This window comes from Miscanthus floridulus, chromosome 1 (genome assembly GCF_019320115.1).
Source record: "Miscanthus floridulus cultivar M001 chromosome 1, ASM1932011v1, whole genome shotgun sequence".
Classification (NCBI taxonomy): domain Eukaryota; kingdom Viridiplantae; phylum Streptophyta; class Magnoliopsida; order Poales; family Poaceae; genus Miscanthus; species Miscanthus floridulus.
Window position 1 is genome coordinate 4800035 of NC_089580.1, and position 26611 is coordinate 4826645.

A 26611-nucleotide genomic window follows, 5' to 3' on the forward strand; every position below is an offset into this window, starting at 1 on the left:
ATCTAGCATTTAGAACATAGTGCACCAAAGAACCAAGTAGTCATACCATTGTCCACAAAAGAGGCACATAGTTCGCAAAGCATGCACGTAGTTGATAGATGGGATTAGGGGTTAGGCGTGAAGGGCTGTCGAGGACGATGCTGGTGGCCTAGATTTGTCGCAAGGAGATTAGGACTACCGATGTCCGAGCGGTCATGGGCACATGGTCGCACGTTTCTTCCTTCACCTCGTCGTGGGCATTGGGACGAACTCTACACAAAACATATACAATGTCAAAGAAGTAACATGAGGAAATAGTAAAGTGACAGTCATATTCACAAAATATCAATGACGTTGGCCATCCAAATCAAATACAGCCTCATGTACTACTTGGTAATGAAACACGCACCTGAGTTTGTGTACCCTGAGGAGCATAAGCAAGTTGGGAACCCATCAGCTCATCTTGGTCATATGTTGGATCATTGATGTCATCATCATCGTCGTCTTCGTCATCCCTACATCTTGCATGGGAGCTCTTCGGTCTCTCAATCGCTGCCCTTTGGCTTGTATGGTTTGTCATCCTTAGGATGCAGGAGGTGGCACTTGTACATCTTCGGCTCTCATGCAACTCAACTTGCGAGCCATGCGTCAACATGATGTCAACACTTTATGCAAACATGTTCGTGTCAAATGAGAAGTGGTTACATATCGTTCCTGGTATAGTTCAAATACATAGGCATAGGGCTATTACGTTGGCAAATTCTTCAAGGTATGAATTCTTGACCCCTCCTGCACGTCCAAGATAAACTCTGTCCTCATTGGAAAGGTGAGCTAGCTAAGTTGCCTAGAGTACATGCACATTCATCATTACGATGTACTTTTCAAGTTAAGCTACGTGAAGGCATAGTTCAATTCAAATGCTTACCATGTAGTTCTCAAGTGGCGCTCTCTGCGATTGCACACTTATCCTTGTCATCACATCATACAGGTCCTTGTCGTCACTCCCTTGTTCATCAATTGGAATGCTCAAGACCGGTGGATGCACAGTGATTCTTGAGGACCTGTGAAGCCACGCTAGGTACTCATGGTAGTCGTTAGTCACACAGTGAGCCCCATTAGTCGGTTGCACCCTCTCTGTAGCTTCCCACTCTTGCACGTACTTTTGATGCTTCAGAAGCCAGTTGTTGCTGCTAAACCTTTTCCTCCTCAAAATCCTACAAGGACGACACATGTTACATTTTGAGGCCTTGTACGATGCATGCAATGGTGAGTCATGATACACTTACTCATGCAACTGACAGGTTGTCGACTCGTGCTGTAGAGGAAAATTTTGATTTCTACCAAACTACTTCATCACTCTTTGGGGCAAGTGGTGCTTGACCACATAGTAGAAGATCATCGCTACGTTGGATCGCCACAGCACCTTCTCAGCCTCAACATATGGGGCCATATTCAACTCCCGTACGTCTCGTCTGTCATATGGATCCCATTCAACTAGTAACATGTGTTATTAGTACATGGCCTTGTTAATACTTTATGAAGAAAAAGAATGGAAGCCTCAGTGGTAGAACAAACCTGATTCGAAGTTAAAAACATCCAAATCATTGGAGTATTGAACGTAGCGCCATTGCGGCTAACCTCGAACCGACTTAATTCCTGTCCAAAGGTAGCATATGGGGGGACGACAGTCACCATGTGTCCAATGTAACACCCCAGGTGTTTGTCGCCAGTTAAGCAATGGGTTTGAACTCAAACATGACATGTTAAGTGGTGATGAAGGTGTCAAGATCAAATCTACAAGAGTGAGCTCCAACTTAAACTTGGACAATGCACCTTTGCTTACATGTGTACCCTTGTTAAGATTATGCAAGAGTAATGTTAAACATGCTTATTTCATGTACATTACATCAACATGCATCCATCTTGACTAGTGGAAAAGTTTCATGAAGTTTGGAATTAAGAAGTCACATGAAATGATAAGTTATAATCTTTCTTGGATTGATTTATTAAGTGAATGGGATTCATAGGTCATCAACCAAACCTTGCTACCTTGCCCAAACGACTCTAATTGAACTCTACAACAAAAGTCATGAAGGGTTCATGTTGCGCAAAGGTCAAGAAAATACCTCAATCGGTCAAAAACTCTGATTTAAGCTTTACCGTGATGCTATTTTGACCTATGTTGACCAATTAGTTACAGTGCTTGCATGGAGTTCCACCTTAAATAAAATTCGAAGTTTGAGTGGAGTAGAACAAACTTTGTTTTTGGACCATGAGCCAGATCAGCACCGAGGCTTAAACTTTGGATCTGCTGCTGTTTTCAGAATCCAAAAATATTCTAAGTCTAGGAGTTTCACTAGCAATGACTTTGGTGTCTCATGTTCTTGTGATTTTGTTAAGCAATGTGATTGGGTCCCAAAATAAAAGTTGGAGTATACATTGTGGATAAGAGCATGTAGAAAGTTGGACTAAGTTTGACTCCATTTTGGTCCTCAATCTTGGGTTTACTTAACCGCTATCAACACACTAACAATGCCATCTTGGAGTGTAATTAACCACTAACCTAAGGCCCTAATGGCCAGTTATCCTTAATGAAAGTTGGAGAGGACTCAGAGAGAAACAACTTTGATTCAGGAATCCAGGACCGAATATGCCCGGATGATGCAGAATTTGATCCCGAAGTGGGACACTTCGCCGCTCGCCACGTGCTCGACGGTTTACCTATGTGGTGACCATGCACACGCTCACGCCCCACCATGGCCGACGCGTGTGCCTGCCTCCTTGCTACTCCTCTGTGTCCTCCTAGAGTGGGCACCGAGCCCCAGCGCACTCTCCCTCACTTCCTCTACCCTCCCTTCGCTCTCCCTCGCTCTCTGGTGCTAGGCGCGGCCGTGTCCGCCATGGTCAGGCCAGCTGAGCTCCCTGCCTCCACGTGGTCCCGCTCCTCCAACACTCCTTCGCCTAAGCTAAGAGCCCTACCATGCTCCCCACTCCTTTCCACCTCCGGTGCTCCACTTTCCCGGCTTCCCAGCCGCCCACAGTCCGCCGCCGCCGGAGCATCAGCCACCGGCGCCGCCCGCCTCCATGGCCAGCCGGCCTCGGGCCACTATGAGCTGTGCTATGGGCTCTTATTTGTGTGTGCATGTTTCCTGGTGCTCCTCGCCGCTGTCGGCCATCGCCCGCCAAGGCCGGCCAACTCCGCCGCCGCCGCCGCTGGAGCTACACCTCTGCGCGCCGCGCATGTGCGTGGCTAGGCCACTTTGGGCTGTCTCCAGCCAGGATGAGTGGCTCAGTGGATGTGGGTGGACCCCCTGGTGCTCCTCCGCCCATCCCCCACCGCTGACGAGCCTTCTCCGACCAGCCCCGGTGACCCCCCCCTTCCGCTTCCTCTATTTTGCCAGCGTGTAGGACCTCGCGCTTCAATTCAAGAGAAGAGAAGGGTCTAAGTGCGAATCTGTGACTGAATTGAATAGTGCCAGAAAGGATCTTTTTGTTCGAGTTTAATTTGTCAAAACTGCAGGGTCCCCGATGCAAGATTTACATCCCTTTTTCTTTGGTTTTTGCAGATTTGAATGTTCAACTTTGAAAATTCATAGTAATTAGTACTAAAATCGTAAAATAGTAAATGTGGACTTTTTGGAATTCTTGTGAAATTTTCTATGCAGTAGATCTATAATATAGTATGATTTAGTTTAAAGTTTTGCTGTAAAAATCAATTTATGCAGTTAGATTTTTAATACTAGTTATGTCTTGTCTTTTTCATAACTGCAGTTTCTGTGCTCAAATAAATGAGAAATTTTTATGGAGTCCTACTATGGAGATGGTTGATGTGTGGTAAAAATTTCAGGAGTTTAGGCTTGATAGTTTAAGAAGTATAAAAATAACAAATGCCCTATGTTGCTTTGCTCCTATTCTAAATAGGCCTACATGTTTGAATTAATTGGCTCAGTTAAGTTATGAATCATGACTTGATGACAATACATGAGTTTTAGTACTTTTCTTAAGATTTTCAAAAAGCTAAATAGCATAATTTTTGGTTAAGCAGATTCTTAGTTATTATTGCTTAAATTTCTGTGGTTGTTTTTGCCCAAACCAAGATAGGGTTGCTTTATTGGTACTGTGGGGCCTTTCTAATAGTAGAATTAGCTCTAGGTGTTTTTAACAAAGTTGTTTAGAATTTGATAATATTTCTAAAAAGTCTAGAACCACATTTATTGGACATGTAGAACTCTAGTTATAGTTGTTTAAAGTAGCATGTTAGATTCTGTCCATGTTTTGGACAGAGATGCATTCATTGGACTAATTGACCTTATTAGATATAGAATCATCTTAAGATGAGAATAATAAAGTTGTAGGTAACTTCATAAGCTTTTCAAAAAGTTAGATTCATGTTTGTTGAAGGTCTAGAACTCCAGTTATGCTTCTCTGAATTTCCTATCAGTTTTTTGTACCACTGCTGTTTAGGCTGCATATGCAGTCTTGTTTGTGCAATTATTTTCATGGCGTAAATGATGTTTGATGTGATTGTAGTGAATACCAAAGTTGTAGCTCATTTTATAATCTAGCTTTAGATAAATTTTCATGATCATAGTCCTGATAATTTAGGAGCTATAGATTTTACAAGTTCATTGTCAGATTTTGCATGCTCTATGTATAGATCTGAATGATTGTGTTGTTTGACCCAACTAAGCTTTGAATCATGTCTTGGAGATAATATAAGAAGTGTAGTACTTTTCATGAGCTTTCAAAATTGTTAAATATCACTCTTTTTGGTGGTCTAAATCTCTAGTTATAAGCTTGTGAAGTTACATGGCAGAATCTGTCCAAGTCTGGACAGAGGTGCTCAATTGTAGTTGATTTACTTTGTTAATGGTGGAATCATCTTGTGATGATAATAAACATATTTTAGATAATTTAATAATATTTCTAGAAAGTTAAGGTTCATTCTTGTTTGATGTCCATAACTCCGGTTATGCATTGTTGAAATTACTACAACTTTTCTATCCTAGTTCTGTGCAGGTCTGAAACACGGGCATGTTTGACCTAGTTAGCTTTGGAATAAGCTTTTGGTGATAATAACAATATTGTAGGCAATTTCATTAGCTTTCCAGAAAGTCTAGGATCACCTTCTTTGGATGTCTAGATCTCCAGTTATGGATAAAACAAGTGACTACTGTGCTGCTGTCCAGATTTCTATACATGTGCTAGGTGATTGCTTTAGCTTGCTCTTGTTTGGCTAAACATGCTGGTTAATTCTTGATTGATGCATGTGGGCAATATCTGAACTTAATTTCACTTGTGTGCCATGCCTAATATGTTGGCTATCCCTTTATAATAGGTTGTGTGATGTTTAGTTAAATAACTCTAGGTGCCTATGTCTTGCATGACCTTATGATTGCCTTGAATGCTATTCTGTGATGCATCTCATATTACCATTCTTCATATTCACGCACTTGCATCTTGCATCTCATCTATGTACGCTAGATGAACCATGTGAAGGACATGATGTTGGAACCGAACCCGAAGACGGTGTATGATGGACCTATCCCAAAGATGGAAGGACTAAGCAAGTGCCGAAATGGGAGATGCTCACCAAGCGAGTGTCATCTAACAAACACTAGCCTAGTGTTGGATCCCAGGCAAGCCTCGAAGCATTCTAAGCCTCTTATGTTTTTACAAATATCACATGAGTTCTTTATGTTTGATGCATTAGGTTGTAAGAGTTGATTGGAACCACTTGATGCATATAAATTCCTTGTCCAGCAATATACCTTTAACCCTATGTAGGTCTATGATCGAATATATGCTTAGCCATGCTTAGATCGGTAGAAGTCGAGTGATTTCCTATCACTTGCGAGATATAGGTGGATACCAAAGCATGGTTGGCTATATTTGCTATCGTGGAAAAGAACCATGGGGTAATGTAAATGGAGGCCGGGCGGAGTCTATGTGTAGGTTGACTCATGTGATTCTATCTGTGCCAATTAAGGACTGTACCATTGTTGGACCTTTTGACGAGATTGAATGCATGCCTATCACTTAGCTATCCAGATAACTCATTCCGACCATGAAGCCGAGTAGCTCAACTCAGGCCAGGCCTCGCTCTATAAGAGTGCGCACTCTGGATGGAAGTAAGGATGTGCGGGGAGCGGATCAATAGACCGTGGGCAAGCATGACCTGAGCGACCTGGTCCGGGACCATGGGCAGGCATGGGTTGAGTGACCTGGCTACCATCAGTCCCTAATTGTGCGGCGCTAGGCGAACCCGTGAAATGTGGACCTGAGTTGTACCAAAGGTGACCTAAGACTACCTTGGTGCAGGTATGTCTAGGTTTGTGTTAGGAAAAAATCCTAGCTGGTTGAAATCGATTCGAATCGCCGTCTCTCCCGGACAGTGAGAAACTTGGCTATCTCCAACATCGTAGTAATTGTATTACCGAATATGATGGTTCAGATAAACATGGAATTACTACACCAGCTATGGTTACTATTGTATGCTATCAAATGATATACCACATGTTTGGCACATGTTAGTTGCTAATCTAGAGATGAATAGCTATAATTAAATTGATGACCAAAGTATAATTGTAAAACTGAACTAGTCGCGTTTTATGCAAAATGTTGTCAAGCTAGTTCCACTTATAAAGCCTTGCATGATCCTTGGTGTCACTTTATTTTTGGTTTATGACGGGTAAGTCTAGCTAAGTACATTCGAGTACTCAGGGTTTATCCCACCATATTGCAGGTGAAGTTCTCGGCCTGCTGATGATGGTGGCTAACCACTGGTGGGCTCGATGACTCTATATTTATTTTTCATCTATATGCTTTTATCAGAGGATGTCACTTATGCTAGCAATGTATTTGGAACTTATATTAATGTAATCATTTGAAAGCTATGTTGTTTTCACTAATCGATTTTGAAACCCAAACTTGTATTATCATTTGTGAACCTATTTGTAATATTATTTCTACTGCAACTCTACATATGTGATGTGTATTTGCTTAATCACGCGATCTTGGTTGTGATGTTGATTTCCCGAGGTCCTTCGTGACACTCGGCGGACTACCAAATTTATATAAGTGAAAGCATGCGCATGTCAATGTGTTAGCGAGGACAGCCGTACTTGATCTTATATAAATTGGGCAGTTCTGTCACAAGCCTAAAAAACAAAACAATTCTAAGCATTTCACATAGTGCATGCAGTAAATGAAACACATATAGCAATTAAATGCAAGGTACTTACCGCAACTCTGCCTCTATGCACTCGTCCGGTAGGAATGCGCTCCCAAATCCAAATTTGAAGCAAGTATGTGGAACCACCTATGTTGGAATTGGGGTTGGCCCTCCTACATCCCTCACATAGCTACCGATACAACCAAGCAAGAGTGGCAGACCCCCAACTATATTGGGTGATGTTCTCCCATGGCTCACGTAGCTGGGGTAGGACCATCCACGAGACGGTGTTCCCAGAAGAGCCTAGAAACAGGAACTGTGCCACCATGTGCCATAGCTAGACATGAGCGTACCTCTCAACAAAGTCGTCCGGTGCATGGGGAGGGCACATGTCGAAGCATTGCCGCAACCAAGCTGAGTTGACACCCGAAGTCTTCTTCTCCTTCTTCCCTTCTTCAGGGTCGGGTGGCCAGTGGCTGGTAAACTTCTTCACCATATCCTTCCAGTTGAGTGGCTCTATCATGCTTGTCACTACCGGATCGTCCAAGCGAAGGCCCAAAATGTAGCCAATGTCTTGCATGAGCATGGACATCTCTCTAGAGGGTAGGTGGAAGCTATGGGTCTATGGACACCACCTGTCGATGAAGGCGGTGAGGAGGGGACCATCCATGTTTGGGAGGCCAGCATTGATAGCTCTAGCCAAGCCTAGAAAAATGACTCCTACTCTTGAGAGGTATGAGGCATAGCGCTCGTCCCACTCAAGCGGTCGGTGAGTTCGAGGACGTAGCGGGACCAAGGCCTATAAAAAACGATGTTAGAATCGATAACGGGGTTAAGACATTATACATGAAAACAAAATATTGTGTGCAAATCACTTGCATCATCGTTGTTGACCATTCAAGTGCGCTCGGTGGTCCTTGTCTTAGTGGGTCTCAAGAAGGGGGAACTGCGGGTGCGCCATGCTGCAATTGTGAAAATGATGAGACAACGTTAGAATATGGAAAAAGTAAATAAAACATGGCACATGGTACAAAAACAATGAACAAGTGCATGGAATATATAAGAAACACCTATTTTAATCTATGTATGTACCTTTCTAACCTTCGAACCACTATGACTTTCGTTCTGTGTTTCTAATTTCTTTGACTTGTTACGCTTCTTATGTGTGGCAGCGGTATGACCGGTTTTGTGGCATTTGGAGCAACGGACCTGTCCCGGTGCCTCATCAAAGTCGCCAAAACCATACATATCTTCACCATACCCGTTCGATGCATCCATAACTCCTCGAAGCCAATTTTTCTTCCGCCTATCCTTCTTTGTCTTCAGAAGGTCCAGGTCAGGAACATAATCCAACCTGTAGTACTCGGGCCATCATGTCGGATCTAGGTAAGGCTTGAATCTCGACTCCCACACTTTGAGAGTGTTTGACATGAGGTAAAAAGGAGACATGAACTTTTCACTTTCGTGGTCTAGACCTCTACATCTGCAAGCTATAATGACATGTGAGCAAGGCACATGGAGGAGTTGTGGAATGTTACAAGAGCATTCAGCTTTCTCAAGGTCCACCCTATAATTCCTACCACCGCACTTCTCGCCCCCCGGGTTCGTTCCTTCGACTGACCTGATACTATACACTAACCAAGATGGTCCAAAGGCCTCCCCCACTTGGTTGGAAGCTATCGTCTCTGAGAGATCCAAGTGTTTTCTACCGGCTCTACCCCATTTCTCCTTGCACGCCTTTGCTATGTTCCATCAATTGACAAAGTATTCATTGCACTCCCTGAAGGAGTACTCCACAATACCTAACACGAGGACTGCATGGATACCCTTGAACATGTTGTTGAATGATTCTAAAGAATTGGTAGTCATCAAGCCGTACCGAAGACCTCCAACATCGAATGCAAGAGCCCACTTGTCCCTTTGAGGCATCTAATCCTCAAGCCAACTCTTTTCCCTAGCATTGAGGACCTTGTGTAACTCCGCAAGCATCTCTTTGAACTTTTCCTTGGTTCGACACTCACATAGTGACTTGAACTTCTACACTACCTCCTTTTTCTTCTGGCTCCTCCATATGTTGGCACCAAAGTGCCTCATGCACCACCAATGCTCAAGAGGAGGGCGTCCATCTACATGCTCTATCATAGCTGTCAGCAGACTGTGATGACGATCTAAGATCATGCATATGTTCTGAGATGAATGGAGCACATTGTGTCTCACATGCTTCAAGAACCAACACCAGCTGTCGTCATTCTCACCCTTAGCCAAAGCGAATGCTAAAGGGACAAGTTGATTGTCCGGGTCCACTCCAATGGCAATCATGAATACACCCATGTACTTGCCTATCCGAAATGTACCATAAACAAGTACTAAGGGACGACAATGCTTGAAGGCCTCCGCGGACTGAGCAAAACACCAAAAAAGTCTCTGCAGAACATGCTTTGGAATGCCATCCACGTCCGTGACAATGCGACCCACAGAAGGATACCACCTAAGTCCTAGATTGTAGGGTTTCATGGCACTTAGAATCCTAGGAACTTGGTTGTATGCCTCTTTCCAATCACCCCATAGCAACTCTATAGCATGCTGCTTTGCCTACCATGCCTTTGAGTAGTTCACTCTATAACCTATGAACCCAAATATGGTCTCGATCATGCTTGAAACAGATGTGTCACTATCGGCCCTAACCGTGCCAACAAGACAATGACCAAGGTAACGGGCTATGTTTTGGGCGTGCACACCCTTCAGCTTCGAAGATCGACATGTGTGAGGTTGCCTCACATTGAGAATCTTCCACTTTTCATTTCTCTGCCTCTGAGCCCATAGACCCCATTGACATCCATTCTTGCAGAGGACTATGTACCTCTTGTTCTTGTTGGAGTGGCTAACATAATACGGCCTATGAAACCGAATGGCATAATCCATCAGAAAATACTTGAGATGCTCCAACATATCAAATATCATTCCCTTCTTAATCTCCACCTCCTCACTATCAGGTACCTCATCAGCCAACAATGACAAACTGATGTCACATATTGCCTGGTCAACCATACTAATGTCCATGAAATTTGGTACCGAGGGTACCTCCACATGGACAGCCTTCAATTGCCTCAATTCGATATCATTGTACTCCATTGTCAATGACCCATCAGCTGGGACTCCTATTGCATCTGAAAACCCTCCCTCACAACAATCAATTTTGCCCTTGCTACTAGGCTCAGACCTGTACTCTTCCTCCAACACATCATCCAAAGTACTTGGCCCCAAAGTAAAGTCATCTTCGTCCGTGGAGGCAACATCAACTTTGTCATCCTCCGATCCTTGGGATATGTCATCCATATCATGTGTTCCATCTCCATTGCCATAGTGCTCATCAAACGTTTCTTCATCAAAATCATCATTCAAGGCACCGGGCTCACATGACCTATCAACTTCTCTAGCGACAACCGCCTGCAACTCTTCATCTGGGGTAAGGTTCTCTATGGGCTCCACATCCACATTATCATCCACAGCCACCATAATTCGGCTAGACCTTCTCCACAACAACTTCCAAGCACCTAACACTGCTACTCTTGACAACCTCTATGTAGTTCTTCCATTCATCCTCACATGAAAAACACATCAACACATAATGTGCCCATTCCTTCCCATAGTCAAATCTGCCTCTCAAACTTAGTGGCCACCCAAATTTATCTTGGCACTTACTAACCAAAGCATCAAAGGTAAAAGGTCCACTAAAGAACTCAACATGTTTGTGCATGCTTTTGAACTCCCTGTTTCCTTTCACTTTGCCACCATGAAACAATCACACTAACCGATCCATCTATAAAATACGAACCAACACATCAACATACATAAACTATGCATTTCGAAAATAAATCATAATCATTCACTAATACACTACAATAACAAAAACTTTATAGTGATGTCAACAAAGGCAACAAACATTCCGATCTAAATCCACTATGCACCAACTACCAAAGTCCATGCAACACGTAGTTTACATCCAATCCACGGGCAGTGTATATCCTAAACCTAATCTAAGCATCAAATACTAACAAGCAACGCTCAAAACATTGTCACCATCCCAAATTTCCTAAAACTAGTCTTCAAACTCATGAGGCAAGAAATTAAGAAAAAGAAGGGGGAAGATCAACCAGGCGGTGTACTTGAGTCCACAGAGCAGGGAGGTCGCGGACCACACCAGGACAAACCTCAGCGGCGGCACCGCCGTGGCAAGGCACCGACGACGCGGGGAGCCCGCCTGCTCGCCCTGGCGCCACTCCCCTACCGCACGAGGGAGAGGGAGAGAGAGGGTAGCAGGAGCAGCCGCTGAACTCACCGACGGTGCGGCCTCAGATGGCTAGGGTGGCCGGGGACGTGGGGTGGTGGCGGCGGTGGCGGTGGTGCCCAAGCGCGTGGAGTGAAGGAGAGGGAGAGCGAGAGAGAAAGGAAAATGGGTCGGGCCAACCAAATCGTATATGACCCTATCGCGCCGGCCCGCCTGGCGCGACAACCCTATCATGCCTGAGTCACTGGCACGATAGGGCGGGGCCCATAGAATGCTATGCCAGCTCTAGTCAACGATGCATGCCACCGTGGCGCCCCTTGTCGTGCCAGCGCATGTGGCGCAACCAAAAGGGATAGATTTGCAAATACTTTTTTCATTAGTATTAAAATATTGTTTAAAAAGAATTAAAAATAAAAAATGTCCGCCACGGTCCACAGACGACTTGAGTGAGTTGCATGTTCCGTAGCCTTATCGGGTCTGCCCACAGGTGTGGACCGAGCACCCTGGTCTGTTTGGGTTTTTGGATCCACCCGCGCCCTTGCTCCCCGTATGGTATGGCTCACCTACTGCGGCTACGTCCATCTGCATGCGTCTCCTTCAATCAATGGCTGCCGCCTCGTCCTCCACCACACCGCCAGTGGCCAAGATGCCTGCTGCACCGACCTCGTCCACCTCCGAGCCGCTCCCATCAGCCGCGCCCGCGCGCCTTCACCGTCGTTGCCGCATCCTCCGCGAGGTGAGCTCACGCTACCTCTCCACGCTGCTCCCGGCCCCATCCCCTCGCCTCTCGACTCCTCATTCCACTCTGCCACGCTGCTCCTGGCCCCAGCCCCTCACCTCTTGACATCCTTGTTCCACTCCGCCACGCCGCTCCCAGCCCCATCCCCTCGCCTCTCGACCTCCTCGTCCCACTCCTCCACGCCGTCCACACGGGCGGCGTACAACCACTGCATGCCTACCGCCTCCACCACCGCTGCCTCTGGCCTCGCCGACGAAAACCGCCTGCCGAAGCCTACGCCAGGCTCGCGCAAGCGCGGCGCAGCGTGGGATCTGTTCGAGGAAATGCACTGCCCATGCCTAAACCCGCTCGCTCCTCTCGCCACCGCTGGTGTCCCCGGCGCCACCGCCACTCCCGGGCATGGCCCAAGGTGAATCCTCGGCCTGTCATCTAGAGCCTCTCCTAACATCACCACGGCGGCGCGCCAACATCGTAGGGGCTGTGCGCGACCATCAACACCAGCGTGCACCAGCTTCAGCTTCTATAGCGCTTCGCCTGAAACCTCGGCTGCAGCCATCGACTCCTAGGTTGTAGCTCCCTGCCCTCGACCTGTCCCGTTCTCTGAGCTAAGGACATCACCGCTAGGGACAATAGAGGGGCCCGGCAGACCACCAAACCCATTCTGCTTTCAGGCCCTAGCCTTGGCGCTGCCAGATCACCGCCGAGCAAAAATACCAGCAGCTATGGTGAAGCCCGCGCCGCCACCGCCTGCACGGAAGGTGGTAGTGGTTAAGAAGGGAGCAGCGGTGATGGGAGGCAGCAAGGCTGCGGGGAAGCAGGAGGATGTGCAAAAGCTGCGGATTCTGGACAATCGCTACATGCAGTATAGATTTTTGAATGCCCAGGCAGAGGCTGTGGCGATAACCAAGAAAGTTGTTGTTGAGGTGTTGAATATTTAAGATCTAACTAGTTCAGCTTTCACCATTGGAAGTTCGAGTTGCAGTGATCACGTCATTTTATTTGTCTTTTGGATATACTGGAATCACTATATGGGCTCTCGGAGAGGATTGCTGATCTGCAGAAATCTGTTGCACAAAAAAAGGCTGAATTGGAGTGTCTAAAGAGGATGGAGAAGGTGGACTTTGTTGTTGATGCTCAGGTATGACAATGTTGTGTTCATCTGCTTCTTCAAAAACATGGAAGTATTTCGAGTTACCTCATCATGGAGGAGAGAAGACATGGAATGGACTTTTGCTTTTCAGAATAAGGAGTTCATTAGTTACACACACGTTTGTCTTGAATAGATGGTTTAAAAATTAAAAATCCATGCTTAGCATACATGTGATCCAAAATAGCTAATATTACATAGAATTTTTATTGAAATTTTTGCGAAGTTCTATTGGGAGAGCATCCACTCATATCCCTAGTTAATCACAGCTTCCTCAAGTATAACACAGAACACATTACTTCCTCCAAATGCAAGGCTTGTAACTAAAGTTGTTGTGGTACTAAAATTACTGTGGTTTTGATCTGAGTAGCAGTAGCTGTGCATGCGGCAAGCCCACCGTGGGCCTTGCACATCAGGAGCATAGCTAGATGATTTGCTGAGGAGATAATATGTCATATGTTGATACTTTGATAGTTGCTCTTGTAAAGTAATCTGCTGCTCCCTCGCTTACGTATGGCAGGGGCAGGCGTCAAAAGGGCTCCCCTGCTGCTGCACTATAGCCACGGCAGGCGCCAAAAGGCTCCCCTGCCGCACTGTGGCCACAGCAGGGGCAGACACCAAAGTCAGCCCTGCTGTCACATCTAATCACTATAGCAGCATGGCAGCCTGACATGGTTGTGTACTAGAATTAGATGGGTAGAGTTGTATATATAGCTTCCCACTATAACTCAGTAAAGTTGAGCGAGTTCAGTTTTGCCATCTTCTCTATAGAGCTTCGCCCAACGTTGGTGCTTGTGCTGTGTGTGCGTGCGCTCTGTTCTCCCTCCCTTCTTCTACCTCCGGCCATATTGTGTGTGGTCGGCAACGACGGTGAGTGGTCGACTCACCCGTGTCAGAGATCTTGGGACCAACAAGTGGTATCGGAGCCGTACAAGCGCCGTCGCTGGACTAACCACTAGCGATGACGGATGGTTTGAAGATGGGCGATAGCAGCGGTGCTGCTGTGGCTGCCCAGCCATGACAGGAGATCGTCGTGAGCACGGTGCGGGAGGTCAGCGGCACCAGTTGGTCGACTCTGACTCGCACCAACTATGGTAAGTGGGCGGTGACCATGAAGGTCAAGCTCAGAGATCGACAGCTCTAGAATGTCATTAACAAGGGCACCAACAATGAAGAAGATGACATGTCAGAATTGGAGGCTATCCTCGCTACTGTGCTAGTGGAGTATAGGGAGCTGTTGGGGGTGAAGAACTCTGCTAAGGAGGCATGGGAGGCCATTGCAGCGATGCGCATCGGCTCTGACCACGCAAAGAAGGCGATGGCCCAGCTGTTGAAGCAGGAATACGCCACCCTCAAGTTTAAGGATGGTGAGTCAGTGGAGGACTTCTCCCTCCGCCTGCAGTCGCTCATCAACAAGCTAAGGAGCCACGGTGTCACCATCGACGAAGAAGAGGCAGTCTCTAAGTACCTCCACTCCGTACTGGTGAAGTACATCTAGATCGCTCTCTCCATAGAGACGATGCTGGACTTATCCAAACTCACCATTGAGGATGTGACAAGCCATCTGCGGGGGGTGGTCGAGCGCATGGAGCAGGCCACAGTAACGACGGACAGCAGCAAGCTGCTGCTGACAGAGGAGGAGTGGGCTGCCCAGAAGAAGTCTAGGGAAGCTTCCTCGAGTAGCGGTGGCGATGGCAAGCGCTGTGACATGGCTTCTTTAGAGAAGAAGAAGAAGGTCGACCCCAACACCTGTCGGCACTGCAGGAAGATGGGCCATTGGGCAAAGGAGTGCCCAAATCGTAATAGGAGAAGAAGGTTGAGGCTCATTTAGCATAGGCTAATGAGGATGATGAGGTCACTCTCCTGATGGCGATGTTCTGTGCACTACACGACGTTGAGGCCAAGGAGAAGGGAGAGGTGATGGCGGTGAAAAGGCATGGTAAGGCTCTAAAGGCTATCAAACTCGATGAACCGTGCACCCAAGTCCACCTCAGACGTGTGGGCGGCGAATAGGAGCAGCGGTGGTACCTGGACTCTGGCGTCAGCAACCACATGACGGGCTCCAAGGAAGCCTTCTCCGAGCTCGATGGTAACATGATTGGCACGGTGAAGTTCGGTGATGACTCAAGGGTGGCAATCCAAGGGCGCAGCACCATCATCTTCAGGTGCCAGAACAGTGAGCACCGCGTGCTGACGACGGATGTGTACTACATCCCAAGCTACATTCCACCATTGTCAGCATCGGGCAGCTAGACGAGCGTGGATGCGAGGTACTGATCGAGAGCGGGATCCTAAAGATTCAGGATCAAAAGCAGCGTCTTCTCGCAAAGGTAAAATGCTCACATAATCGATTGTACCTGCTCAACTTGAAGGTGGAGCAGCCGTTGTGCCTGGCAGCATGGCACAATGAGGAGCCATGGCTGTGGCATGCCCGGTTCGGCCATCTCAGTTTTGACGCGCTCGGTTGGCTGGAGAAGATGGTCCAAGGGCTGCCCCACATCAAGCATGGAGGCAAGCTATGTGACAACTGCCTGGCCGAGAAGCAGAGGAGGCTGCCGTTCCCAAAGGCGGCCAAGTATCGCGCAATGGACGCTCTCAAGCTTGTCCACGGCGATCTCTGTGGGTCAATCACGCCAGCCACAAACGATGGTTGGCAGTACTTCCTCCTGCTCATGGATGATTATAGTCGCTATATGTGGCTACAACTCCTGACGAGCAAGGATGAGGCGGCAGAGCGATCAAGAAGTTCAAGGCACGCACGGAGGTGGAGAGCGGCAAGAAGCTGCGCGTGCAGTGGACTGATCGCGGTGGTGAATTCACTTCAGTGGAGTTTGTTGCGTACTATGCGGATCAGGGTGTGGTGCGACACCACACAGTGCTGTACTCACCACAGCAGAATGGCATGGTGGAGCGGCCGAACCAGACGGTGGTCGGCATGGCTCGATCCATGATGAAGGCCAAGAGCATGCCGATAAGGTTCTGGGGTGAGGCGGTGACCACGATGGTGTTCATCCTCAACTGCACACCCACCAAGGCCTTGAAGGACAAGACGTCGTTCAAAGCTTGGTATGGGCGCAAGCTGAGCATGTCCTTCCTCTGAACATTCGGCTGCATTGGCCACATCAGGAAGACAAAGCTGGCCCTCACCAAGCTGGAGGACAGGAGCACATCGATGGTGCTCCTGGGCTATAAGGAAGGTACCAAGGCATATTGGCTCTATGACCCACGCGAAGGCAAGGTGGTTGTCTCACACGACATCATGTTCGACGAGAAGGCAGCCTAGGATTGGGACAGTCTAGGCACGGGGGAAGCTGGCGGCTTCACCAGCACCTTCATCGTCGAATACTTGGTCATCCACGGTGGTGGAGACGCTGGAGAGGAGGTGCCAACCACTCTAGCAATAGAGCCGAACACTCTTGGGGTGGTGCCGAGTACTCTAGGAGGGGTGTCGAGCGCTCCAGGAGTGGTGCCGAGTGGTCCTGCAGTGGTGCCAACCACTCTAGGACGGGTGCCGAACGCTCTCGTAGCAGAGTCGAGAGGTCTTGCAGTGGTGCTGACCACTCCAAGACTAGTGTTGAGCACTCATGCAGTGGTGCCAACCACTCTAGAAGTGGTGACGAGTGGTCCAGTAGTAGTGCCGAGCACTGCAGCCGGGGTGCCGAGCACTCCAGGTGCTGTGTCGACCACTCCGGCGAAACAGGAGACTCCATCGACGCCGATCGAGTTCACCTCACCTACAAGCGACATCACTGAGTTCGTGGATGCCTTCCACGATGGTGAGGAGGTGTGGTTCCGCAGGCTAGACGACATCATCAGTGGCATAGGGTCCTCAGGCCTGATAGGTTGGCTACTCAATGACCTAGAGCTGCTTCTCGTCAGTGTAGAGGAACCACCCACGTTCGTGTTGGCCGAGCATGATGCAAATTGGTGACGGGCGATGCTGGAGGAGATAAAGGCGATCGAAGAAAATGAGACTTGGGAGCTCATTGATCCACCTCTAGGATGTCGTCCGATCGGCCTGAAGTGGGTGTAAAGGTCAAACAGGACGAGCGCAGCGCCATTATCAAGCACAAGGCGTGCCTCGTCGCCCGAGGCTTTGTCCAGCGCGAGGGTATCGACTTCGAGGAAGTCTTTGCGCCAGTAGCGCGCATGGAGTCTATCCGACTGCTGCTGGCTTTGGCAGCAGCGAAGGACTAGCACGTCCATCATCTGGACATAAAATTGGCCTTCCTCAATGGCGAGCTGTCGAAGACGGTCTTCGTCAGAGAACCTCCGGGTTTCGCCGTCAAAGGAGCGGAGCACAGGGTGCTCCGACTGTGCAAGGCCCCACGAGCGTGGAACTCCAAGCTTGACGCCACGCTGGGCGAGCTTGGGTTCACGTGGTGCGCAACCGAGCACGCGCTCTACATGTGGATGACTTGATCGTCACCGGCGTGCGTGCGGAGGACATCAACAGCTTCAAGCGCGAGATGGTGGCTTGTTTTCGAATGAGCGATCTCGGCGTGCTCTCCTACTACCTCGACATCGAGGTGAGACAGGGGAAGGAGGCGCTCACACTCAATCAGAGCGCGTATGCCTCAAAGCTGTTGGAGCGGAGCGGCATGGCTGAGTGCAAGCCGTGCGTGACTCCGATGGAGGAGCGGCTAAAGCTGACGAAGGCCAGTACCGCGGCAAAGGTAGATGCAACACTATACCGGAGCATCATCGGCAGTCTATGCTACCTAGTCCACACCAGGCCAAACATTACGTTCGTTGTGGGCTACGTCAGCCACTTCATGGAGGATCCCTGAGAGGATCACTGGGCCACGGTGAAGCGGCTACTGCGCTACGTCAAGGGGACGGTGGATCAGGTGATCATATTCTCTAAGACCGGCAGAAGTGGGCTGCAGCTCACTGTGTTCAGCGATGTAGACATGGCAGGGGACATCGACGGGCGGTGGAGCACCTCTGGTATGCTCGTCTTCCTCGGGTCGGCTCTAATCTCATAGCTGTCGCAGAAATAGAAGGTTGTGGCGCTGTCCACGTGCGAGGCAGAGTACATGGCGGTGGCCACAGCAGCGTGCCAAGCTGTGTGGCTACGCCGGCTGTTGGGCGAGCTGACCAGTGTGGAAGCTCACCCACCAGCACTTATGGTGGACAACCAGCCCGCCATCGCCCTCGTGAAGAATCTGGTTCTCCACGACCGGAGCAAGCACATCGACGTCAAGTTCCACTTCCTCAAGGATTGTGTCGATGGAGGGTAGATCGTCATTGAGTTCGTCGAAACTGGTCGGCAACTCGCGGACGTCCTCACCAAGCCGCTCGACCGTCTTCGGTTCACGGAGCTGAAGAAGATGATCGGTATGGTGGAGGTTCTAGGGTTAGCAGCAGAATTAAGAGAAGAATTGTAAAGTAATATGCTGTTCCCTCGCCTGTACGCGTGGTAGGGGCAGGCGCTGAAAGGGCTCCTCTGCTGCTGTACTGTAGCCGTGGCAGGGGCAGGTGCCGAAAGGCTCCCCTGCCGTACTGTAGCCACAGCAGGGGCAGGCGCCAAAGTCAGCCTTGCTGTCACATCTAGTCACTGTAGCAGCATGGCAGCCTGACATGTCTGTGTAATATGATTAGATGAGTAGAGTTGTATATATAGCTTCTCACTGCAACTTAGTAAAGTTGAGCGAGTTCAGTTTTACCATCTCCTCTGCAGAGCTCCGGCCAACGCTGGTGCTTGTGTTGTGTGTGCGCGCGCTATGTTCTCTCTCCCTTCTTCTACCTCCCGCCGTAGTGTGTGTGGGCGGTAACGACGGTGAGCGGTGGGCTCACCTGTGCTGGAGATCTCGGGACCAACAACTCTTTGGTTGGCAGGGCTCTGGTTTACTTGATTCTTTAGGATCAAGATTGTTAGATGTTGAACTTGTTTGTTTGTACCTTAAAATTTTTGTGGAGCTTATGTGCTTGTGAGATAAAGTAAGAATAAACAACGTTTTATAGTTTCTCCCTCTGTTGTTTTTAATTCTTTTCTACCGAAACTCACACTTTATTATTATCTATCAGCCTTAGAAACTTGGTCTAATGGAACAAGAGTTCCCGCCAGTTTGTCTCCCGCCAATCTTTTGACTCTTAACCGCGTATGTAAATGGCATCAACTCACCATTTCAAAACAGAATCATTGTTCAACATGGAGATTCCTCCATTTTGTAAAACATCTGACTATCTTTGCATGCATTTTGGCCTCTATTTTCTGTCAGTCCTCTTCTTCTCACTGATCTCATCATGATGGTCCTCAAATAAGAACCAATCGATAAACCTATGCACCTATCATTGACTGTAAACTAGAAGTTAAATCTAAACTAAAACTTACTTTAACTGCTAGCTTCATGCCATAAAATTGACATCAATGCCTCCTGAAAGGCTATGAATTGAAGACTTCTGCAAACAAGTGGTAAAAAATCTTAATTTGTGACAGCATAATAATTTGTCCTTTTTAAACCATCAGGTGCCTTCTTTGGAACAGTGGTGTGAACTTGAGAGAGAACATATAAGTTGCCTTGCATCAGGAACAGTTGCCCTCCGTGATGCTGCATCACGTGTACCAATCCGAGGGAACATTAAGGTAAGCTTTAATTTTTAAAAGTAACCACATGGCATTTTAATTTGTTCCAGTTTTTTTTTCATTTTGATTCATATCAATTGTTTTCTTGTGCCATACATGGTTTATCAACTTATCCTTGTGACAACATTTCAGACCAACATTGGAGGAGTCAAATTAGCTTTTAACTCTGCAATGGAAATTATGAAACAGTTGTCTCCCTGTGCTGAGAAGTTGTTAAGAAAGGTACAGAAATTTATAACTTTGATGTAGCCCCGATTCCTACACTGCACATGGTTGTTCGAATTTACAGCTTTCCTTTTCATAAAAATGAAAACCCTCAGTTCACAACATTCTTGCGTAGTGTACTTATAAACCGACATGAGCTAAAACTGTTGCCCATTTTAATGTTGTTTCACACATGGCAAAAGCAATATCTAGTCTATACCTTCTGGAACAAACTGACATGGGCTATGGCTCTATGGTCATTTTTATTGAGTTCTTTGATAGAACGAATTGATGTAGCTTATGTCAATCTAGTATAATAAAAATGCCTTTAGTACCAACCAAGTTAGGGTAGGCTATGTAGCCACCAACAAAGTGGATATGAAGTAAGAAAATAAAAGAAAAATATTAGTAATACTATGTTACTAACATAAGTAAAATAGGTCTTGCGCATGTGGATTACACATTCTCAGATGCTCCTACCCAAGGATAATTCTTTAGGTATATTGCACTCTTTTTTTTAAGTCATTCTTTATTGGCTCCTCCATGTCTCTATATATGGCCATCTTTATTCAGATTTCTTTGCTAGGACTAATTGATTATCTTGCAATGAAGGTTCGAGAAATTGAGGATATGGCTTCTGAACTCAACAATGTGGTATCAAACGAGCAAGTGCTACTTCAAGAGTGTGCTGACCTCTTACATCAAGCGCATGATATGCAGGTGTGGTTCAACCAAAAACAAACTAATACTTTGGTCTGCATAAACTTAGTTCTGTTCTATCGAAATCCTATGTGGAGAAATGCTTAATTTTTTCCTACATGCTATGTTGAACTGACAGTGTTAGGCATTCCCCGATTGTGTAGGTGATGGAAGACGGCCTCAGGATCCAAGTGATGCAGCTGATATACAAGACTGAGAAAAGGATTGGCCGATCAAGAAATATTGATTCGGCTGTAGTAATAGGGCTTTTGTCTTCTCAATAGTATAATGTAGAAGCACATGTACTCTGCTATATAATAAAGTAAAAGAATAAAGAGCACAGAGATGTTTGTGTTAGAAACCAAAATATCCTGTCACAGTTCGAAGCGTATCTGAAATAATTCTTATCATGTGTGAATATCTCGAAGTACAAAATTGAACAATATATGAATGCTCGAGCAGTTTTGGAGCATCTCGGTAGACGTAAGAAAGAGATTATATGAATATCTCGAAGTGCCTTTGTGGTCTGTTCGTGATGGAGAGTATGCTTAAACTCCAAACATGAATCAAAGCTTTTCGTGTACCTACCAGTAGTGTGTAAGGAGTAGCTATTCAGAACGAGTGCTGCATCAGTTGCTGCCGCACGCTGGGTGGAGCCTCCGTGTGGTCGCCGACCGCCTTCCTCTTGCAGTTGAAGAGGAGCGCGGGCACGGCTACCTCATTGTGAGGCGACCTGAACAACTTGCACAGGACGAAATCTCTATCTCCTCCTCCCACGCCGCCGCCGCCATGCTCGTCGTCGAGCGCGAGTTCCAACATGCACCAGCCGTGCCTGGTGACTGTCGTCCACGGCGTCGTCGTCCTGGCGCCGCCGTAGGAGTAGGACAACGTGCGCGAGTGCCCGACGCGGCGGCCGTCCGCGCCCCTGACGGGGCTGACCTCGCCGGTCTCCGAGTTCCATCTCCCCTCGCCCAGGGCGCCGGCCGCGGTCTTGTGGCGGCAGCGTGCGGGGCAGATGAAGTACCAGTAGGTCCTGCTGCCCGGCGCCGGCGCGTACCGCTCGGTCAGCCTCTCGGGGGCAACGGAGTAGACGTCGGCCAGGTGAACGACGATGCCACCGCCGTTGAAGCGCTGCTGCCGAGCGACCATGGGGTGGAGGACGAACGTGATCAGGTCGTGATCTCTGGGGCGGAGAGCAAAGCTCCCTTGAGGGCGATCGGACATGGCCATGTCGATATTGCGTGGACCAGCGATCATGCATATTTATGGATGCGATGGATCGCGTGAGGCGTGAATGCGGATGTGGAGATATATATGGCAAACTGAATCGTATTCAGTCATCACGAACATGCATGGTCATTCATTCTTTATTTAGCGCTCGTGTGCTTCATTCAGTTCCCAATGCACAGTTTTTATTTGAACTTCTTCAAATGATTAGTTTCCTTGTATAGCTGATCGAACTTTCGTTTTTACCTATTGAAATATAGCTCCTTTTTTTTGCTTGTCAGCCTTTTATTTTCTCTTTCCTTGCATGAATATTCATAGATTCTTATCAAACTACCATCTTAATTAATTAGTTAGGTTTTTTCATGGCTGATGATGGACTTTATTCGTTCCTACCTTAAAAATGAATGAATGTGCAAAGAATCTAGTGACCCCTTGATCTATAAAAGTCGTGGCCTCTCTGCCTAAATCCCTATGGTGGTGATCTAAAAACAAACGCATGGAATCTGAGTGAAAACCTTGCCCAGTCCTCCAAACCGGTGGCAGTGTCGCAACATGCGTCATTTACCTTCTTGGAGGCGTTGTGAAAGATTTCATTCCGCCATTCACTTGCTGGCATTGATCTTGGGCTGAAAGCCCTTCCTTGCTTGCTGCTTCGTCCAATGATGGCGGTGTCCATGGATGTCACTCTCCTTCTTGTAGGCATCGTTGTTTTGCACCTACCATTATGCCTCCACTCGATCTATATATTGTTCCTCTCGTAGTCTCGCTGGTTTTGCTCTTTGTCATGCCTATGTGTGCCTCATGTTCTTCGATCCTGGAGTGCTTGGCTTAACCACTGTCGTTGGCTCTCGGGGCGGATACTTTGCTGCCATCTTCCTCCGTAGATGCTTGGCCGCTAGTGGTCTAGCGGATGCTTTGCCACCGATGATGCTTTCATCCCCTCTCTGTCAAGTACTTTGCTGTCGAGTGCACATTGGCCTCTCACCTTGTGGATGCTTAATTTGCTGTCAAGGTCACTTTTGGTCTTCTCGGGTGGGTGCTTTGCTGCCATTTATTGCTGATTGTTTGTCTCTTCTTATCTAGGTGTATGCTTTCTCATCGTGGCTATGTCCCCTACGTAGGCAACCTTTGCAATGATATACCTTCTTCCCACAGATTCAAGCTAGTAGGGTTTTGGGGTTGTGGGTTCTTCCCCATCGCTGCTCTTTCCTTTTTTTTTTCTTTTTCTTACTGATTTGGTTTATTATATCGCTTACTACTAGCTTGGTGTTTTGTAATTTGTGTTGCGAGGTCTCTCTCGCAGCTATGTTGTGTAACTCTCTTGCTCTTAATAAAGAAGTGCTAAGACATGGTCGTGAAAAAACAAACATAGCAGGAGCACTTTTATAGAAACAAATGGTCAGAGGAACTATTTTTTGTCAACTTTCACTTCTAGTCCTTCCTTTAGAGCTTTCATTCGCTATTTTCTAGGGGGTCTACATTAGGTAGCTCGAGCCTCATCCGACCCGAGTGGTGCTAGATTCACACCTAATTCCCGTCTCCCAATATCATGGCCTCAAAATTTGTAATGCTAAGGTGTAGGGCTCGTTCGGCTGCCAGCTTTTACGACTGTGGTTGTGGATGTTGTAGCTTTTGCTATAGTATTTTATGCTGGTCGTCGCAGTAGCCAGAGCCAGAAAAATACCAACACCATTTGTAAAGCAAAGAATCATGGCATGTTTGGATCAAAGGATTCTCAAAGAAATTTCAGAAGAAAAAATGCCAAAGAAAAGGAATCACTTGATAGTGTTTGGAATGAAGGAACATTGATTTCTTTTTCAAAGGAAAGGGAATCATAGTAGTGGAAATAAAACATCCACTCTAACTCAAGGGGCAGAATCTTTGCTCTCCCTCTCTTGCTATGTTTGCTCATATTTGTGTAATTTTTTCCTCCATCCCAAACAGCTCAAAGTATCCGTTCCTTTGTTTTGAAATCCTATAATTTTTTTACTATTCCCTCTATTGTATTTCTGAGTTTTTTTTTCATTTGTCTGTTTTGTATTCTTTTGTTTCGAATATGTCCTCGGTGTAGCAAGCATCTGACGTGATGAGCAGCAGTTTGGTGAAGAAAGACGACAGACGTCAATCGCCAGCCAGCCAGTAGGTTCCAGGAAGAACGAGCTGGACCGGTCTGAAAGAAAACGTAACCTGAACGCACTCTCACTGCCTCAAATTCCAAGTGGCCCGAGCCTGCGGTGGCCCTACCGTACCGGCTCAGGCGCGTTTCTTGATTCCACGCGGCAACAAGCGCGCGGGGCACAGTCGAGTAAGCTTTGCCTGCCGCCGTCCGGGGAGTCGGGGACAAACGAAACAAGCAAGCAGCAGGCTCCAGCTCCACTCCACCAGTCCACACCCACTCCCTCCCTGAGCACCAGTCTTGCTCGCGCTTGCCGACCTCAACTACCCCTCCTGTTAGATTACTGCCACTGCCAGATTGGTGATCTGCTGACTCCATCATCTCAGCATTACCAACTTCCATGCATTCCATGGATGGTGTGGGCTTGCGAATCAGCGGCCGCGCACAGTTAGAGTCCACTCAAAGCCAAGCCAGTCCTCGCTACTCTCCCCTGTTGAACCTGGCCTGCAGACAAAGTCCTCCTTCCTCCGTCGTTTTTCATCCATGTGTCCTCTTCTCCATGCATCCTCCCTAGTTGACCAAACACTGCCAGTGCACCTCCCTTCCGGTTCCTTCCAGTCACTACTGCAAGAAGGCAAGAAGCCAAGAACCAATCAACCAACCACCACTCGACGTCTCGGCCAGTCTAGTCGTTGCGCACACCACCAGCTTCTCTACTGCCCCTTTCTGAATTGTGACCGGCCGGCCGGCCTCTCTTCTCCTTGCTAGCGTTGCAGTATAAAAACCGCCTAACTCTACTTCTCAAAGTGTCGCACTCACTCACCAGTCACCCAACCAACTCTGCTCCAGTGGTCTTGAAGCCAGCAGAGAGCCTAGCCATACAGATCGTTGGCATGGCCATGTCGGAGGCAGTTCTCGACGCTGCGGCGGCGACTCCGTGGTCACGCTCACGCCAGCAGATCCAGGACGACGAGGGCACTGTCGTCCATGCACAGCCGCGCTGCGCCGCCGACGGGCCCGCCAAGCGCAAGCGGTCGAGGGTCCTCATGCTGGCGCGCGGGCAGCGCGACGTCGCCGCCCGCGGCCCCGCGCCCGCACCGTCGTCGCCGTCCCAGGAGCACAGGTGCTCGGTATGCGGCAAGACGTTCCCGTCCCACCAGGCACTTGGCGGCCACAAGTCGAGCCACCGGCACCGCGCCAGCAGGACGCCCGCAACAACCACTTCCGAGCCGGCGGACGATCCGGCGTCCTCGGCGTCGCCCGCCGCGTCCTCGTCCACGTCCGGCGCTGCTGGCGGCAGGGTGGTGCACGAGTGCTCTGTTTGCAGGAAGACCTTCCCGACGGGGCAGGCGCTGGGCGGCCACAAACGGTGCCACTACGAGGGCAGCGCCGGCGCCGCCACCACGGCCTTATTGAGCAGCCGCGGGTTCGATCTTAACGTACCGGCCCTGCCGGACTTGATGGTTGACGCCGATTGGTGTATGCTGCCACCGGCGGCCGAGGCCGAGGAGGGGGAGGAAGTGCTCAGCCCCTTGGCCTTCAAGAAGCCGAGGCTGATGATCATGTCATAGTCAGTAGACACCTACTCCTCTCCTTACTCACTGCTGCATGCAAGGCTCCTCTCCTTGATTTGCGGTTCAATCGGATTGCTGGACGAATGTGTTGTTGGTAATAAGCAGTAGTACATGTTCTGGTCAACTAGCGTAGGTTTGTGAGCTTATGTAATCCCTCAGTCTAGAAAGAATGCGCGCGACATACTAGTATGAAGCCAAATTATTTTAAATTTGATCAAGTTTATTATACAAGATCATAATATATATATCTGTGTTGTATTGGTCAAACTTAAAAAAAATCTAATTAAGGATAGAGATAGAATTGCAATTTTTTTCTATACAGAGGCAGCGGAATGATTCTTCCATTGTTTTGTTGTGGAGGACTCGCCCTCTAACGCCTATATGACCGCTGTGTTTTACCGTCAAAGATGGACGAGTAATGCATATATGATATTCATGTCGATTAAACTTTTTAAAAATTTTGACTTATAGAAAATATTAACAACATTTGTATCTTCAAATAAGTTTATTATAAAAATATAATGATCTATACATAAATATTAATGTTTTTTAATATATTTGGTCAAAATTAAGTACATTTGATCCTCGTGCTTGTTCTTTATCCATTTTAGAGAGCATTCCTTGTAGAATTCTTTCTGAAGGCATCCGAATCTTGGTGAAAGCATTTGATACTGGTAATTTAAGATTAATACCTATGGACACATTTAATTTGTAGATAGTTTGCTTCGTTAGATTGTTTCTGATTCTTTTCAAGGCTTAGTTGGCCCATTTAGTTTTGTTTCTCTATTTTAATTAGTGTGGCATAGAATCAATACTAGTCTAGACGTCTAGCGTCTAGATAGTCTAAACCACGAGACCTGTCTACCGAATTAGTA

The 26611-nt window shown here is 47.6% G+C and overlaps 2 protein-coding genes across 2 annotated transcripts; one reads left to right on the forward strand and one right to left on the reverse strand.

The window, feature by feature from the left end:
• Positions 1-21431: 21431 nt before the first annotated feature.
• Positions 21432-22049, reverse strand: LOC136451335 (uncharacterized). The gene has a single exon (XM_066452049.1). It carries the CDS (start codon positions 22047-22049, stop codon positions 21432-21434), a length of 618 nt encoding a protein of 205 aa, XP_066308146.1.
• Positions 22050-24876: 2827 nt separating this feature from the next.
• On the forward strand, positions 24877-25832 carry LOC136471482 (zinc finger protein 1-like). Its single transcript, XM_066469214.1, has one exon. It carries the CDS (start codon positions 25056-25058, stop codon positions 25731-25733), a length of 678 nt encoding a protein of 225 aa, XP_066325311.1. The 5' UTR covers positions 24877-25055; the 3' UTR covers positions 25734-25832.
• Positions 25833-26611: the final 779 nt, after the last annotated feature.